At 40.9% G+C, this 16,540-nt stretch overlaps 1 protein-coding gene across 1 annotated transcript in view; it reads right to left on the reverse strand.

The window, feature by feature from the left end:
- Positions 1-16,540, reverse strand: part of bsna (bassoon presynaptic cytomatrix protein a) — a 104,314-nt gene that overhangs the window by 11,358 nt on the left and 76,416 nt on the right. Inside the window, exons 4-7 of the mRNA XM_053317689.1 lie at positions 6,748-12,084; positions 5,132-5,302; positions 4,211-4,467; positions 2,653-3,589 (exon numbers count right to left, since the gene is read on the reverse strand). Of these exons, the coding sequence (XP_053173664.1) occupies positions 2,653-3,589; positions 4,211-4,467; positions 5,132-5,302; positions 6,748-12,084 (6,702 nt within the window). The remainder of the gene's footprint in view (positions 1-2,652; positions 3,590-4,210; positions 4,468-5,131; positions 5,303-6,747; positions 12,085-16,540) is intronic.

Raw genomic sequence — 16,540 nt, forward strand, 5'->3', positions numbered from 1 at the left:
GGAGACAGGAGACATATAGACACAAAGACAAGGACAACAAGAAACAAGAGTGAAGTTTGTGTTAGAAGACATACAAAAAGTTTAAATTAGTGTCAATTGTGATGCAGTATTCTGTTAAATCAACTACATCTAATCCAAAAAAAAAAAATTTGATGGGTTTTTCATTTGGATTCTGTAATTTGGTGATGTTAAAAACACAAATATTTGCCTGATATTATGAAATAAAAAAAAAAATTGATTTAGATTCAGAGTTTTGAGGTTTTTTTGTCAAGACTGTTTTTAAGAAAGTCTCAATAGATGGGTCTTTGTCTACTTTAAACTGAACATGGGCTGGCAGCATTTACTGATGACCAATGATAAGGAAGCCTTTTTGAATCATCGTGTTGAATTTGTGCTGTTCTGGAGACAAAACTGAGTCCTACCCCTTTGGCAGGTATACATCATAAAGCAGATGCAAATGCTGTTCTGTGCTCACTCACAAGGGTTATTGCCAACTTTAAACTTCAGACCAAGCCTTTTGCAACATGTGCTCCACGGTACGCCCCACAAAGATTTTTAGTGCATTTGCGTATTCTTTTAGCTATGTATTTTGTCAACACAATATCAAACTAATAATGAATAAAAACTGAATATGAGTGGGCAGCTTAATCTCCAGTCAAAACTAGCCAAGCACTTGTGTCTTCTATTGATGAGTCACTGTTTTTCTGTTGCTAATCAATATCATGAATGCCATGAGCAGCAGAATGAAGGTGGGTTCATGTTTGTTTTTTAAATATGTGTAAATGTTGTATTGCTCCTTCCCTTACCAAATATGCATACTGTATTAGTAGTAGTTTGTAAATAGATCATAGCGTATGTAATATGTTATTGTCAAGACAATCTGTGTGGGGGCAGCAACATAAAAAAACATCCCCCTGGGGACTTATTAATAATATAATCTTAGTTTGTGGGCAGTAAAACAAACTCCTAACACCTCAAAGGATTAGGAGAGAAAATATGGTACGGTGTGAAAAATCTATACATAACAATGGGGTTATTCATCACAGCATTCATATAATAACTATATACTATATGCTACATTCTTGAGAAAGCATAAAAATCCTCAGTCATTTCACAGGTGCCTTATGTTGTACAACATCAGCATTGGAGGCCTGCATCCACTTCCAAAACATATTAAGCATATTTTGGTGTGACTTTATTTTACTTGAATTGCCTATTCATTTATTTTGTTTATGTTGCTGGAATTGATTAATTGGGGTCCAGTTATTGTCTTGTGCCTACCTACCTCACCTAAAAGTTCCCCATTTTACCAGATAATGATGATTGATTTTACAATTTGTGGATTTTAATACGCTGTCTTGCTTGAAGCACTTTGTAACCTTGGTTTGAAAAGTGTTATCATTTTTAAACATATATTTCTCCATTAATATGCTCTTTAGTATTTTGTCAAGAAAGCTCAACAGTGGATTCTTCTTTGTATTTCACTTTCAGGGTGGGTATTGTGTCAGTGGGTATCACTTGGACTGAAAACAAGACTAGTAACACCTGAAAAATTCATGACAATGGAGATTAGTCATCATAGCATTCACAAAAAACACTGATAATGCTCACAAAATAAAAACAGAAGCAAACTGTAATCAAAGGAAAAGTTTCAATCAGGGCTACATTAAGACAGGCCAGGAGCCAGGATGAAATGAGTGAGGGGGCTGTTTAAAATTGTGAGTGAGACATTTTTTTCATTTAATAAAATGACATGCTTTAACCATGAAATAGCATGAAAAAGGCTAAATAACAACACAAGGCTTCTGTTTCAAAATCAAAGAATATATGTATTAATCAGAGCACATAGCACTAGCAGAGCCTGAATATTTTTGAATCATTTTCTTTCAAAATCAGCAGGGGGAGGTGTGTAGAAACAGCTGTTTGTGGCCTGCATTTCTGTCTCTCACTCTCTCTCTCTCTGTGTTCTATGGATAGCGTCAGGCACAAACACCCCCTATACAAAACAAACAGCACTATCAATTGTTCTGAAACAACAGCTAAGCGATAATCTTATATATATTTCGGCCTGTAATTTTGTTATTTTTGCTATTTTTATATAGATAAATGAGAGGGCTGTAAGCTCCCTTAAACCCCCTCATGACACAGGGCCCACATTGAGGCCAATCAATATGAAATACCGACATCTCTGAAAACTAAAAAGAGAGTCAAACTCTTGTCAAGAGCAAATAATAACTGTGTGAACTTGTGCTGGGGCACTGTCTGAAGTCTTAGCCTGTTTTAGCCTTTTGCTGCTGATACATTAGCCAATATCATAAGAATATATTTTCACACTACATTTTACTTGAGTGCAAAACTCAACAGATACTTTTTAACTGCACATGATGCATTTTCTTTTATTTCTATTAAATATGACCACTGTTTTTATGTTTGGGATTATTATATACGATATACGATATATACTATTATAACAAATAGTCAATGTACCAACAATACAGACCTTTGCTCTATCTAGTTTATAACATGATGCCTGTAAAATGAGCTTCTCTTTCACTTTGAACAAATTGTATTACCAGTGTTAGCTATTGTATCCAGACTGTATCCTGAATCCATTTTAATTGCTTCATGTCAACATGGTTTGAATGACTTTACCTGGTTCTGGAGTGCTTGTTGTTGATACAGGGACAGCCTGGCCTTGGTATGCTCATCTGTGGTGGGGCTGAGAGGCTTAGGGTCTGACATGGACCTTTGGGTGCTCTTGATGGGTCGGGGCACAGAGGGGTGTCGTTGGGGGGACTCAGCTGTGTAGGACTTCTGCTGAGGTGTGACATGGGCTTTATTCAGCCGCTCACTGGAGAGAGAAGTTTCCAGCAGGCGATGAGGGGACACTGGGGAGACAGGAGAATACAGGACCTGCGGGGATTTGGGGGCTGTCTGCTGCTGCCGTATGATGCTGGAGATGGACTCATTGTGGAGGTGGTTGTGTGGCTGGTAGTTGATATCAAGTGGGTCTGGGCGGCGTCGCTCAAACTTGGCTGCGTTTGCTGTGATATGCTGTTGCTGGCGCTGCTGGGTCTGAAGGTCAGCAGAACCGGATTGTTGTGTCCCAGTACTGGTAGAGGAAGAATATGGACTGACTGTTGTTGGTACACTGAGCTGTGGAGCTACAACACCTTGTGACTGAGCTTCTGGGTCAGTCTGGCATGCTAGAGACTGTCCCTTTTGGGTTCGCTCAGGTCCTGAGATGTAGTGCACAATCTCTACTTTGTTGGGGTCTGGTACTGTCACGTGGATTGCTGGGGAGATTCTTCCTAGGTGCTCCACTTCTGTCTGGCAGGACATTTCCCTGATGGTCTGGATGGCGATACTGGAAGATACCATCTTGGGGGTGTCGGTTTTGGTGTCAGTGGATGCCGTGGTTGTGGCAGCTGTGCTGCTGCCAGTGGCATTGGACTCAGAGTGCCGAGAGAAACGGGAACGTCTTCGGCGGACTGGCTGTCCTGTCTCAGCCTTGTCTTCATCATCATCTGTCTGCACGGAGCAGTCAACGCTGCGACCACGCCTCCTGGTGCGATGACGCATCATGTACCTGGTGATATCGAAAAGACGACCAGAAGGAAAAACACAACAATGCTTTATTTAATGTCAAGCTTATTTTCATTTTTTGAACATAGCTTTTGGATGCCTGCTGATACCAAATAATACCAATACCAACCCACTGTGTTATTGTTTTTTAATCACTGAGTAATTGCTAGGTAGCAAGAAGTGAGTGAAAATTAGATAACAAATGCTGATATACCGAGGGACCTTTTCTTAGTAAACAGCTGGATTAATTTAGGTTACTAATCCATATATCAAGAACACTACAATGTAACTGGCAAACATATACCTGAAACATATCCTCAGTCAAAAGATCTTTGATGTTTGAACATCTACCATAACTGGATGTTTCATCTTTTTGTGTTGCAGAATGCTGTTTGCCTTTGAAACTCTCAGAAATGTGACATCTTTATTGTGTGTGAAATTGTTTACAAATTATTCATAAAACTTGCATCTACTGTACATCTCAGCTTATGTGCTTGCTTTGTAATTACAGAACATTGTGAATTAAAATGAGAAACGTTCAAGGTAATCATTGCCTAAAAAACACACATCTACTGAATGTATCTGTCCATTCACTTCCTCCAGCCACCAACACACACATCCCTACCTCTCCTCTCCATCTTCATCATCTGTCTGCACACAGCTGTCCACGATCCTGCGGGGGGAGCCGTAGAACACCACGCCATCTCCATCCAAGCTGTCCCTGCTCAGCCTGGTCATAGAGCTATGTTTCCTCATGTTGCTCCTGGTCTCCATGTGCTCCTCCTGGCTCCTCAGACACATCTCTGATGAAGAGTTGGGGAGGGAACGGGAGCCCATCTGAGAGTCCATGTAAGGGTGCAGAGGCTGTCCACTTGCATCCAGCTGAAGAAAAATTTGATGGTTGTAAGGGTTTATGGTGTGAATTGACCGCTCCGCCCATCATTGACTCATTTGAGAATGAAATTGCTTTGCAACTGCAGCTCATATCACATATCAACCAGATATTGACACAATCATAGAAGCCTTCAAAGGAACTGGCCAAGAGCGTCTAGATAAATAATAAAAACAAAATATGTAGGTAAACAAAATAACCCATTAATCGTATTTGTAAAAGCAAAGGGTAATGTTGCTCTGTTTAAATTTAGGTTACCAAGAGGGAGCTGACTTGTTTTTAGCCATAATCTCTGCGTATTGCATTATATACAAACATAATGACATATAGCTTGAGAAGCCAGAGAAAATAATTAAGTTAGCAAATGTTTACTTAACTTATTACTCAAGATTATTTTTAGAAATTGCATTCTTTTGTACCCAGTGAACAATTATTTTACAGAAGAAAACACAAACTTTTCTTTGCCAGCCTAGTTAATTCATGAGTTGGTCAACGGCTGTGTCAATGGCTTAATGAGCCATCTGATATGAGTTGCACAGTTGTTCTGTAACCTAAAATTCTCAGCCACTCTTGCCCAAGGGCTCAAGCCTTCAAAATCAATACCAGAGTCACATGACTTGTAATCCATCTTCCAATGCTTTTCACTCCCCATACCTGAATGCCCTGAATTGCAGCGGCTGTTTTCTGTCTCTTCTGCTCTTCAAGCTGCTGCTGGAGCTGTTGCTGCAAAGACTGGATCTGGTCTAACTGGGACTTCTGCTGGGCCAGCTGTTCCCTCTGGACAACAAGTTGTTTCTCGCGTTCATGTTGCTGCTGCTGAATAACCTAAAAGTAATGGTGGTGAGGGAACAGAAAGAAGCACACATGGGCAAAAACAGACAGAGAGGAAAACAAAACAGAAAAGTATGTAGAAGCATAGCACAAGACAGGTTGAAAGGAAATGAGTTGAACAAAAGGAGATCAAACAAGAAAAATAAATGATGCAAAAAAGATGATGAGAAAAAAAGAGAGAAACCGAAGGGGATGGTAAAGACGGAAGAGGACAAGGTTGTTGACTTTGGCACATCTGGTTGAATAAAAGATGATCAAATATCAAAAATGCAATACAAATCACAGGACTCCTGAAACTGAATGTGACATGGAGTCATCCGTGTGCTGATGGATTAGTTTTGAAAATGGTTCCAAGTTAGTTATTGCAAAAACCAAGAATGGAAGCGCAACATAAATTAAGCACAGCATGGACCAGTAATTGCTATTGCCAGTCATATAATGCTTATAAGAAAATATTTAATGCATTTTCTTTGTTACATATATGACAGGCTGGTGCAAATAAGGCGTTAGGGTTTTGCTTATACCATAGGTCATGAGATGCATATTAATCATTCCATCTCTAGTTCATTCTCATTAAGGAAGGCTTCCACACCTGTTTAACAGAGTTAACTTGAAAGATTTTCAACTGCTTGTTCTATCAAAAAAGAAGAAAGTTGTCATGTTAGCCCTTCTGTGAACTGTTAAAACATCCTCACAAGGCTAATAGAACTGAGAAAGGCAATATAATCAAATGTGTACTTGCTATTGATTACTAAATGTTCACAACATAATGCAATCCATCTTTCTTCTTGATATAAATCTGACCATCAAAGGGAACATGAAACCACTTTACACACATTTGGGCATCATCAGTCTCATATATATACTCTAGGCATGTTCATGCACTCTTAATATAGAGGAAATGTCCAGTAGAATGACATAGCATGCAAACTATAGAATTATAGTCTGTGCGCCTTGTGACTCAGGCTGGCAATAAACATTTCTTTGAAATGAATTCAAAAATATCATATATCATTACCCGAGTAAACTTTTCCTCTAACAACGACAGGATTTTAACACAATCTTTTGGTTATATTTAATGGTCTCACTGGCCAAAAAATATTCAATAAAACTGTCACATTTTGTAACATTGAGAAATCAATAAGAGACATGCTTTGAATGACATGCATATAATGCATGTAAAGTTTTTGTATTATTTGGAATAATGTATCTTGCAGAGTAGGTCCAAGTAGTGGTTGCACATCAAAGATGGGACATAGAAAGAACAAAAGTAACTTAAATAATATAAAAGGACAATAACTCAATAAGATTACACAAGTAACACCACCACATAACCACAAAACACAAACCGATACCCAATTAAATAGCAACAACCACAAAACATAAGACAAGACACCAACTATAAAACTGTCCATTCTGACTCCTGTTTCTCCCTCTACCTGTTCCTTGATGTTCTGCAGCTCCTGCAACTCTCTATGCACCAGTATCTGCTCCTTCTCTCTGTGCAGCTTCAGCTCCATCCTTTCTCGTTCCAGCTCCTCCTGCAGGCGCAGTTGCCGGAGTTTCTCCAGCTCCACGCGTTCCCTCTCCATCTGTAGGAGCTGCTTCTGTTGCCGATGCAACCTCTCTGCCTCAGTTTCTCCCTCTTTGTGTATAGCACCTGGTGGTGGGAAGGGAGGAAGACCCCCTGGAATTGGTAAGCCACTGGCAGGGGCAGAAGGGCCTACTGGAGGTTGGGTGTAGCCGTGGCTGTGTGAAGGAGCTACGGGTGGGTATGCATGAGCTGCTGAAGGCTGTTGTTGTTGTTGATTATTCAGGTGAGCCTGGGACAAGTTTATTGGTTGCTGCTGGGGCTCCACTGGGATGACAACTGTTCCAGGTACAGAAGTGATCTCTGATGATGAGGTCACTGTGGCACCTTTACCAAGGTAAACTGGTTCATCCTGGACTGCAGAGCTGGTAGTTGTCATAACAACAGATGATGGAGCAGTTGCTGGTGCTATAGTTGCAGCAGCAGTAGTGGCTGCAGTTGATACTGTTTGAAGAAGACCTGGTGTTGGGTAACGGACCGGACCTTGTCCGGATAAGGGCATTCTGGGGTTCATCGGTAGTCTGGTAAGACTGGATAGGGGTACAGGTGTCATATTGGCAGAAGGGTATGGCCTGTAGACTCCCCTCAGTAGTGGGCGAAGAACAGAAGCCGGCTGGGTTGTGATGGGAAGTGTAGAAGCAATTGGAGTCTGGATGGTGGAGTAGATCATCCCATCAGATGATCTAATGGCAGCGGGGTACATGGCTCTGAGACTGGCCTGCCGAGCATTGATAAGGTTGGTTAGTGCTTGACTGTGGGAGATTGGTTTCCCATCTAGTCCAAACAGGAGGTTTTGTCTCATGCCAAGACCAGCTGCGAGTCTGGCGGTCCCCGGGCCAGTTCCTCTCCCCAAACTGCCAAACTGCATCAAGTCTGGGTTGCTTCCATACCTATCAATGGAATTGAGTGCTGCACACATCCGGCTGATCTCCCTGGCAGTTGTAGCACTGTACTGGGCCAAGTTAGCTTCATGGAAGCCAGCAATGTCACGAGCAGAGTAGCCATAGTCTGAACTGATATTAGACAAGGAATTATATCTCCTTATAGGCAGCGTTTGAGCTGTGATGTCTCCTCCATGCCGTAAATCTGTATAGGAGCCATACTGCATCCCTATATATCCTCCATAGCCCTGTTTCATAGCAGTTAGATCCATGGCAAGTTCTTCTGGGGCTTGGAGTTGTGGTTCTAGTTTTGATTGATAGGACTGTAGCCCTGCATCAGCTAAGTTTGTATCAGACATCGAAGGCTGGAGCCTACCAGGGAAAGGCAATGTGTAGGCCTTACGTCCATCCATTGGATACTCATCGTATCTTCCAGGTTGTCTTTCTTGGTCAGACTCATATGTTAGAGCCGGGGCAGAGGGAGGCCTTATGCCCTCTTTTTCAGAACCACCAACACAGCTTCCACCAAATGGAAGTCGGTAAACAACATCACAACAAGCTGGTTGGTTGTCAGGTTTAATTTGACCTCCTGCCAGATCCATAGCATCCTGTCCTTCTTCTACCTTCACTAGCTGAGTCACAGCCCTGGCCTGTTCTGGCCCTCCATCAATCTGCACTACCATACTATGTGGTGTACCTGAAATCACACCAGGAGGACTGGGCTTCCCTTTAAGTTCAACGGGGCCAGTGCCATAAATCTCAGGGTTAATGACTGGTGATACAGCACTGACCACTGCTGAGGCAGTACTAGTCTGGCTGACTAGCAAGTCTTTTTTCAGTAAAGGTGAGATCTGGCCAGTAAGGTTGTACCTGGCCAAAGCAGATGCCTGTTGCTGGTGGTGTTGCATGTGATGGTGCTGCTGCAACTGCTGTTCAAGAAGCTCTTGTTGCTTCTGCAACTTCTCTTGTTGTATTTGTAGCTCTCTCTGTTGGACACTGAGGTCTTCCAGTTTGGCATCAATTTTTGGTATTGATGGGTCAGCTGGAGTTGATATTGGTGGTTTGTTTTGGGAATAACACACGGCCGAACCCATGCCCTGACCCAGATCTATTCTGTTTTGATGAGGATCACCATAGACAGTTGGCTGTTTGGGCTGAGTCATGAACATAGAAGCAGCCACAGTGACACTCACAGTGGTTGGTGTAGTGGTCTCCTGGGCATTCAGGTTCATAATCAGGGGCTGTACAATAGTTGAATGTCGGCTCCCCTCTGACCCACCATAGTATTTCCTGCTTTCAGTGGCCAAGGAGGTGAGATCCATTCCTTGATCAGTCATGATAATAGGAGCTGGTTTGGTGGCTGTTCTGAGGTCCACAACACTGCCACCTTGGATCATATGGCCTTGCTCTACTCTAGAGGTACCTGGGACTGTAGAAATGCGACACAGGGAGATGTTATCCATTGACATGGACCCTCTTGTGTAAGTGCTCACTGTGGTAACCATACTTGTTCCCACATTTACCTTCTCAACTCTTTGTGTTTGATAGAAGCTGCGTGTAGGAGAGTGTTGGTAAGGTGGAGTGTCTGGAGGGCTGCCACATGGGGAATATGTATCAAACGTTGATTGGCGACTAAATCGGGTAGGCGAAGACAGAGGAGAAGTAGCAGTGTTGACTGTCATTGGCTTAGCTGGACTGGAAGGTGGGGAGTATGGAGCATCCTGGGAAGACTGCTGTCGGTAGAGTCGTGGGGAAACTGATCGATGTGATGTTTGGGTTCCCTGAGCTATCACTGGAGATGTAGGCCCAGATCCAGCTGAGTCCATTCGTAATGCTGAACTGAAAGTCTGTGTAGAGAACTCAGCTGTAGCCCTTCTGGAAGGTGAACGGGTGGGACTTTGTGGTGGTGGTGATGGAGAAAGGGGAGGACTGGTGCTCCTGTAATATGTAGTGTACTTGGGAGAACGTGGCTCAATAATTCTCTCAGTAGAAGATGTTGAGGTGTCGCGCACTTGGACACCCCTAGTCTCCCCTACCCTTCTGGTGATCACCTCTCGTTGACTATAGGCCTGGGTAATCTCTGCAATCTTACTGCATACACTGGAGACTGTAGCTGAGGATGTAGCAGGACTTCCTGTGTGTCGGCCATATATAGCAGATTGGGTAGTTGTCATAGTGTGGCTTGAACTAGTCTGGGAAATAGTTACTGCATCTCTAGCATAAACTCCATAAGCTGCAATAGTGGTGGCAGCCACTGTTGGAGTTATTCCATTCTTTCCTGCTTGGCTTTTGATCCTGTCTTTGTGTCCATCCTTTCCAGAGAAGTGCTGTGTCACTCGTACATCAGGGATCCGTCCTCCAGTCTCAGCAAAGGAGACCGGAGCTGAGATCTGGGTGGGGCTGGTACCTGGAGTCAGGAGAGCATTACTTTGCTCCAGCAACTTAGCAAAGGCTGAGCCTGTGTCTAGGAGCTGTTTGTCTGGGTAGGAGCTCTCAATCTCAATCTCTACTTGCTCATCAGAGGCCTGCTGCATCTTGGTAATGTTCTGAGATGTCTGACGAATCTCCTCATAAATATCTGTTTCTGTCTCTGCTGCCTCATTATCATATCCTGTTTGTTCTTGCTCATATTCATACTCTTCATCATAACCTTGTCCATTAACATCCTCCTCATAGTACTGCCCATGTCTCCCATGTTGCTGCTGTTGTTGCTGCTGTTTCTGTTGTTTTTGAAGCATCTCTGCTTTCCTCATCATCTCTTCATACACCTCCTCAGCACTCTTCAGTGGTTTGGAAGTTGAAGATGGTGCTGTGGTGGTTGTCGTGGTCGATGATTTCTCTACTGGTGAATAGAGAGACATAAAGGTAGGCAGGTTATACTCGCTGCCTGACTTGTAAAGTTTGGACTCGTATCCTTCAGCTTCTGAGTCAAGACTCTGAGGGGAATATTCAGAGGCAGAAGAACGATGGAGTTCTTCCATTTCTGCAGCTTGCCTCAGCTCCTCTGTCGGAGAAGCATCTTCGATTGGTGAGAGATTACTAGGTGGTGTCTTGGACCTCTCTCTGCGCCTCTGAGCCCTCAGCTCCTCCTTGTCCCTCTTGGTCTTTCGTGCTGTGCTCCTTATTCTCTGTTGTTCCACCTCCCTCATCTTCTCCTGTTCTCTTAGAAGTTCCTCTTCCTCTCTCAGCTCATCCTCCTCTGAAGAGTCTTCAATGGTGGGAAGGAGAGGCCCATGGGAGCGGTGGCGCGCTTTCCTCTGCTGCTTGGCTTCTTCTAGCCTTTGCCTCCTGCTGGGGCTACTGTCACTGTCCTCCTCCATTGATGAGATGGAAGTAGGAGACTGACCTGAACCATATGAGGACGAAGTCGGTGGCAAAGTAGAGGAGTAGTCCCCTCGAGAATGTTCCTCAGGAGATCCTGTTAGGCTCTCCATCTCTAGCTCTGGTTCCCGATCAAGACTTAAGTCATTTTCACTGCTGAGCTCCATGTCTCGGCTGTAACTATTGGTGTTATTGAGTTCAATGGTTTTGAAGCGCCTCAGGCCTCCTTGTGATGCCATCACATCTTCCTCACCCTCCTCCACTGACCCTTTGTAAACATCAGTGGAGCTCTTAGTTTCCTCCTCAAAACTGCTGGAGTGGTGCTGAAGGCGTCTCTTCTCCTTCCCCGAGTCAGAGATGATGTGCTTATGGTGGCTTTTCTTGGGTTTCTGGTAGCCATATCCTTCATCTTCTTCATCCTCCTCTTCCTCCATCTCTTCCTCCTCCTCTTCCTCATTTTCTTCATCTGCGCTCATCTCCATTATTTGTCTCCTCATGAACTCCTCATCGGTCATCTCTGTAGGCTCAGCCTCTTTTTCTTTCTTTTTTTTCTCTTTCTTCTCCTCCTTCCCTTCCTTCCTTTTGCCTTCCCAGTCTCCTCCATCCTCTTCTTCTTCCAGTATATCCTCTAGTTCCTCATCAGAGTCGTATGCATCTGGTGGGATTGACAGGGAGCGTGGCCGCTGCTTCCCTCTGTCATCCAAGTCTCTATCTCTGTGCTTTCTGCCCCTCCTGTCTGCCTTCTCTTCAGAGAGGCTTTTCTCCAGCAAAGGCCTCATGGAGCTTTCTAGCTTAGTGATTTCAGAAGGGCTTGGGGGAGAGCCCCGCCCACTGATGCCCCTCTCACTCAGCTTCATCTCCTCTTCTTGAATTAGACCTGTGATTTCACTGTGAGAGCTTGAGATGCCATCAGAGGAGTAGCCGGTGTCACTGAGGCTCTGAGGACTGCGTGACAAGTCATGGGTGCTGTTGTTTTTTGTATCCTAAAGAGAAAAGAAAAAAAATATATATATTAGATTTGGGCAAACTAGGGTTTTTAATTTAAGTCTTAATTTATACCAAGTTTGAGAATGTGTTGATGCTGGATAAGCTAGCAGTATGCATATAATTTAAGCCCACGTACATTTACACACTGACTTTTAATTTTAATTTTTAGATATTGCCACAATTGAGAGGAGAGATTTTAGAGATATAATGAATGGTTTCTGTCTAAATCTAATATTTATCTACTAACCTAAGTGCATATTTGGCAAGAGTTGACAATAGCAGTGCAATGTCTTATGATGCCTTCAACAAAATGGGACGTACATTTATTGATTAAAAATGTGTCTGGCAAATAACAGTTTTCCAAAGTTTTCACCTTTTAATATACTGCCTTTTTAAAACCTGAAGATTGCTAAAACTGCAATCTTCAGGTTTTAAAAAATATAGACAATAGAAGAAGACAGATGTAAATATATTAGGTGATAGAAAGAGAAAGGGCAATGGCACAAAAAGATCTCTTGAAGTCTACATCTAAAAATAGCTTTGATAAATGTAAACTACAGTGAATTTAGTCAGCGCTCATTCAAATGGCTTTTCATGAAATTGATGTCCATTTGATGATTTAATAGAGTTTTAATGGCATATGATAAATGTGAATGATAAATTGTTTTGGAACATTTGCTGCCAAGTAATTAAGTGCTATATATACATCATTTACTCAATATGACTAATAAATAGGGCTCTCTTCATTAACTGTGAAAGCTTGAAGGTCCATAAAAACATTTCAAGCAATATTGTCATGCAATTATGTTTTGGGAATTCCATGAGTAACAAGGTCTTAGGTTGCAAATTTAATAAGATATATATATATGTATATTCAATCTGAATGATTAATGGGTACTGTGTATGTGGGCCAACATTGAATGCTTACAGTGTATCTCATATTGTAGTTGCTAGATTTCACAAAGTACAAGGAAAAAGTGACAACACTGAATTCACAGAGAACATGTAAGCTGAAGCAGGAGCTTGTTATTCAGTAACAAACACAGAACACTTAGATATCCATAATGTACAAAAATGCAGAGATTTGCCCTTCCTATTTCCAAAACTGAATAAACCTAGTACATATCAGTTCCTCTAACAACTATTGCTGCTTTTTGAACAAAATCATTACAATGCCGGTACAATTCAAATATGTAATTAGTGTCTTTGATTCAGTATTATCAAATAATCTAAATTACATTATCATACAGTTAACATACAGTGGCCGATATTTGTTAACATTTTTTTGAGCCATTGATGGAAGGAGATTAGTTACACTGTATTATTAGGAGTTTCAAAATTTCAATTTTTTCATGAGCTCAATGTAATATTGTGGAGTTGTCATGACTGTAAAATAATAACTAAATCTAAACTCATTCATCAATGGCTCTGTCTCAGACACCTTTTAATAACATGCCAAACTATAATCATCTCAAAGGAACTAACCTGGTAAATGAAAGGGGAGGATGGAGGAAAGAATACAAAATAGATAAAAAATTATGTAAATCTTTTCTAGAAAACCTCTTACGAAGGATACTTCAGAGGAGACTTTACTTTGAGCTCTCAGCACTTTAAATTCCTTGCAGCTTTCCAAATGAGGAAGGTCTGTGCTGCCTTTGAAAAGGCCCGAAGCAGCATTACTTCAGCTAAGGGCCTTGGAGGTTTAGCATATTCATGCCATGCCAATCTTTATACATATTTCAACAGGAGCGATGGCTGCCGCTGAGTAAGAGAAGCACTATTTCAGTCATTCTCCCTCTGTGTTACTCTCTCACTCTCTCTCCCTCCCAAAGGTAATCCATGCATGCCTTGCTGCCACTTGCAGCCTCAGCATTCTGAAGAGGGAATCGATGATTTGCTTTCCAAATAGCCATGGATGTCCAACAGTAAAGGAGAAGGTAATTGCGTCAACTTACAGTTCTAAATAACGAGGTTTGCCAGTGTCACAGCATACCACAGCCCTCTGTGACAGCTATTTTGTGATGAAACATACCATACAAGGTCATTGTTTTATTTGTTTCATTTCTACTTTGCAGTGTAAGACAGGAGGATTTCACACTGGCTTCAAAACTTAATAGAATATATAGCTCACATGAAATACTACTCATTCTCCTACAGAAAGACATTTGCTACAGGAGGTGCAGCAAACAAATATTTTACGACTCTAAATTATCATATAAGCAAGAAACTGTACACTCTACTCTACAGAAACTGTAGACAAAAATAAAATTAACTAACTAATAACACATTTTTCAGTAAAAGTAAGGCAGAGTAAATGAGAGAACAAATACAATACTGTACATATGAAAATGATCTCCTGGATTGATGTTTTTAAATCTGAAAATGATCAAATTCTACTGAAAAGCAAATAATAGAACTCAATGTGGCTACAACCTCTCATCTGTCACTGTAATTAAGAATTTGATATTTCAGCTTTAAAAAATGTTTTAAAGAACAATTAAAAAAAAATAGCACACTGCAATGGTGCTTTCATCTTTAATTCTAACCATTTGGTTTGTACAAAACTTTTTTAAAGTATTTATTTAAGGGATCCGTGACCGAGATACAAAATGAGCATACTTTTGAAGTTGAGAAAGTTGCTGGAAAAGGTCTAAAATATTCATAAGAAAATAATGGGACGTTTGTATCCAAAATTACACTTACACAGAGAAATGTTTATTTCATAGTTTACCAGGCATACAGTTGCCCAATCTAGATACCTAACTAATCTCATATATGCTGTGTGCTAATATCATCACAACTATGTTATGTATAGGCCATATTCACAGTAGCCTCAAGATGTATTCATTTCCCTTTCACAAAATGACACATTTAAAACTTTGAGCAAATTAAATCTAATGTGACAGCAGCCAGATGTTCAATGGCAGGAAACAAACAAATAAACAAACAAACAAACAAACATCCATTTCACAGTTCTCAGACATGAATAATTTCACATAGCTGCATAATCTGTGTGGACCTTTTTTCTAAATCCTATATCCGATTATACTACAGAGAGAAATGGTCACAATTTTTGAAATGTACAAGTGGACTGTAATACTGAAGTGGATTGAGTCTAGTTTTGTGTCATTTATTTTTGACTGATATCCAGTATGTTGAGATCTGACATTCAGCCAACTCTCCCATTTTGTTTCACGCTTCAATGGGTTTTCAGTATCTTTTATCAGTCTTTTTGAAAGTTATAACATGTTTGAGATGTTTTCTTTTCATATTTATGAATATATTTATAATATATTGTTCTACTGTAATGGATGGCAAAGTCGAACACCTTGTTGCAAGCACAAGTGTATCAATGTTTAAGCCTTATAGTATGTCTATCATTTGTATATTTTTAAAGATACCCTGCAGACATATTAAGATTCTTAAAATATCATCCTTCTCCTTCACTGAAAAACCCTAAAATCAGTGAATATGCAAATGTGTTGTTGTTCCATTCTCAGTGTATATGCACTGGAGGCTTCAAGTTTCCACATAACATGATGCATACTGGACCAGGATTGACTTCAAATGAGTTTTGATGTCAGAAATCCTGCTGGTACGTCCATGTGTTAAACTGGAATTTCAGATCAATACAGAGAAACTTTCCTCCTCCAGCAGCTGAATGTTAAACAGACTTCTGGTATCAAACACTATTTGTGCATCGTTTTGCACAGTGAAAGTCAAACATTCAACTGAAAGAACAAGAAGAAAAACACATTTTGAACCAGTCCAGTGTGCTTGTAGATACTCTATTATTTAGATACGAATATTTATAGAAACCCCCAAGAAAATATTGAAGCTTTTCAGAAACAATGTTTATAGGAATACCTTTGAGTTACAGGAGTTAGAGACGCCAAGGCTTGCTAGGAGAGGGGGCGGGACCTCGGCTCTTTAAACTCTAAAGACATTAGGTCATGTCTTTAAGCAGCCACCTCTTAAAACACAACATCTACAGTAGTCTGGTTTTCAGGTTTTATATTGAGTTTAAATATCTTTGGACTTTACAGACAATTAATTATGTTCACACAAAGGTAGAGATGTGCAGTCCAGCCCACAAAAGTTAGATCCACTCATTCAAATAACCGTGTAAGAGTTAGCTTGCTTTTATCCTCCTGTGTGGTTTACAGATGTGTTATCTAGATAACAGCCCTGTTATCATATATATATTTTTTTTACAGCCATGGTCCTCAGAAGATGAAGCCTTTGAGACTCTGCTACCATGAAGATGACATTTGTTGTTCTCTGACATATCTTGAGAACTGTTAAATGGATTGCCATCAAATTTTGCCAATATATTCAATGTCTCAATACCACCTTTGAATTTTCCTTTAGTGCCCCAAGAGATAAATGTTTTCACTCATCTAGTGAAATATACATACCTAATATAATTAATTGATGGATAGCCATAAAACA

Source organism: Scomber japonicus, chromosome 4 (assembly GCF_027409825.1).
Source record: "Scomber japonicus isolate fScoJap1 chromosome 4, fScoJap1.pri, whole genome shotgun sequence".
NCBI lineage: Eukaryota > Metazoa > Chordata > Actinopteri > Scombriformes > Scombridae > Scomber > Scomber japonicus.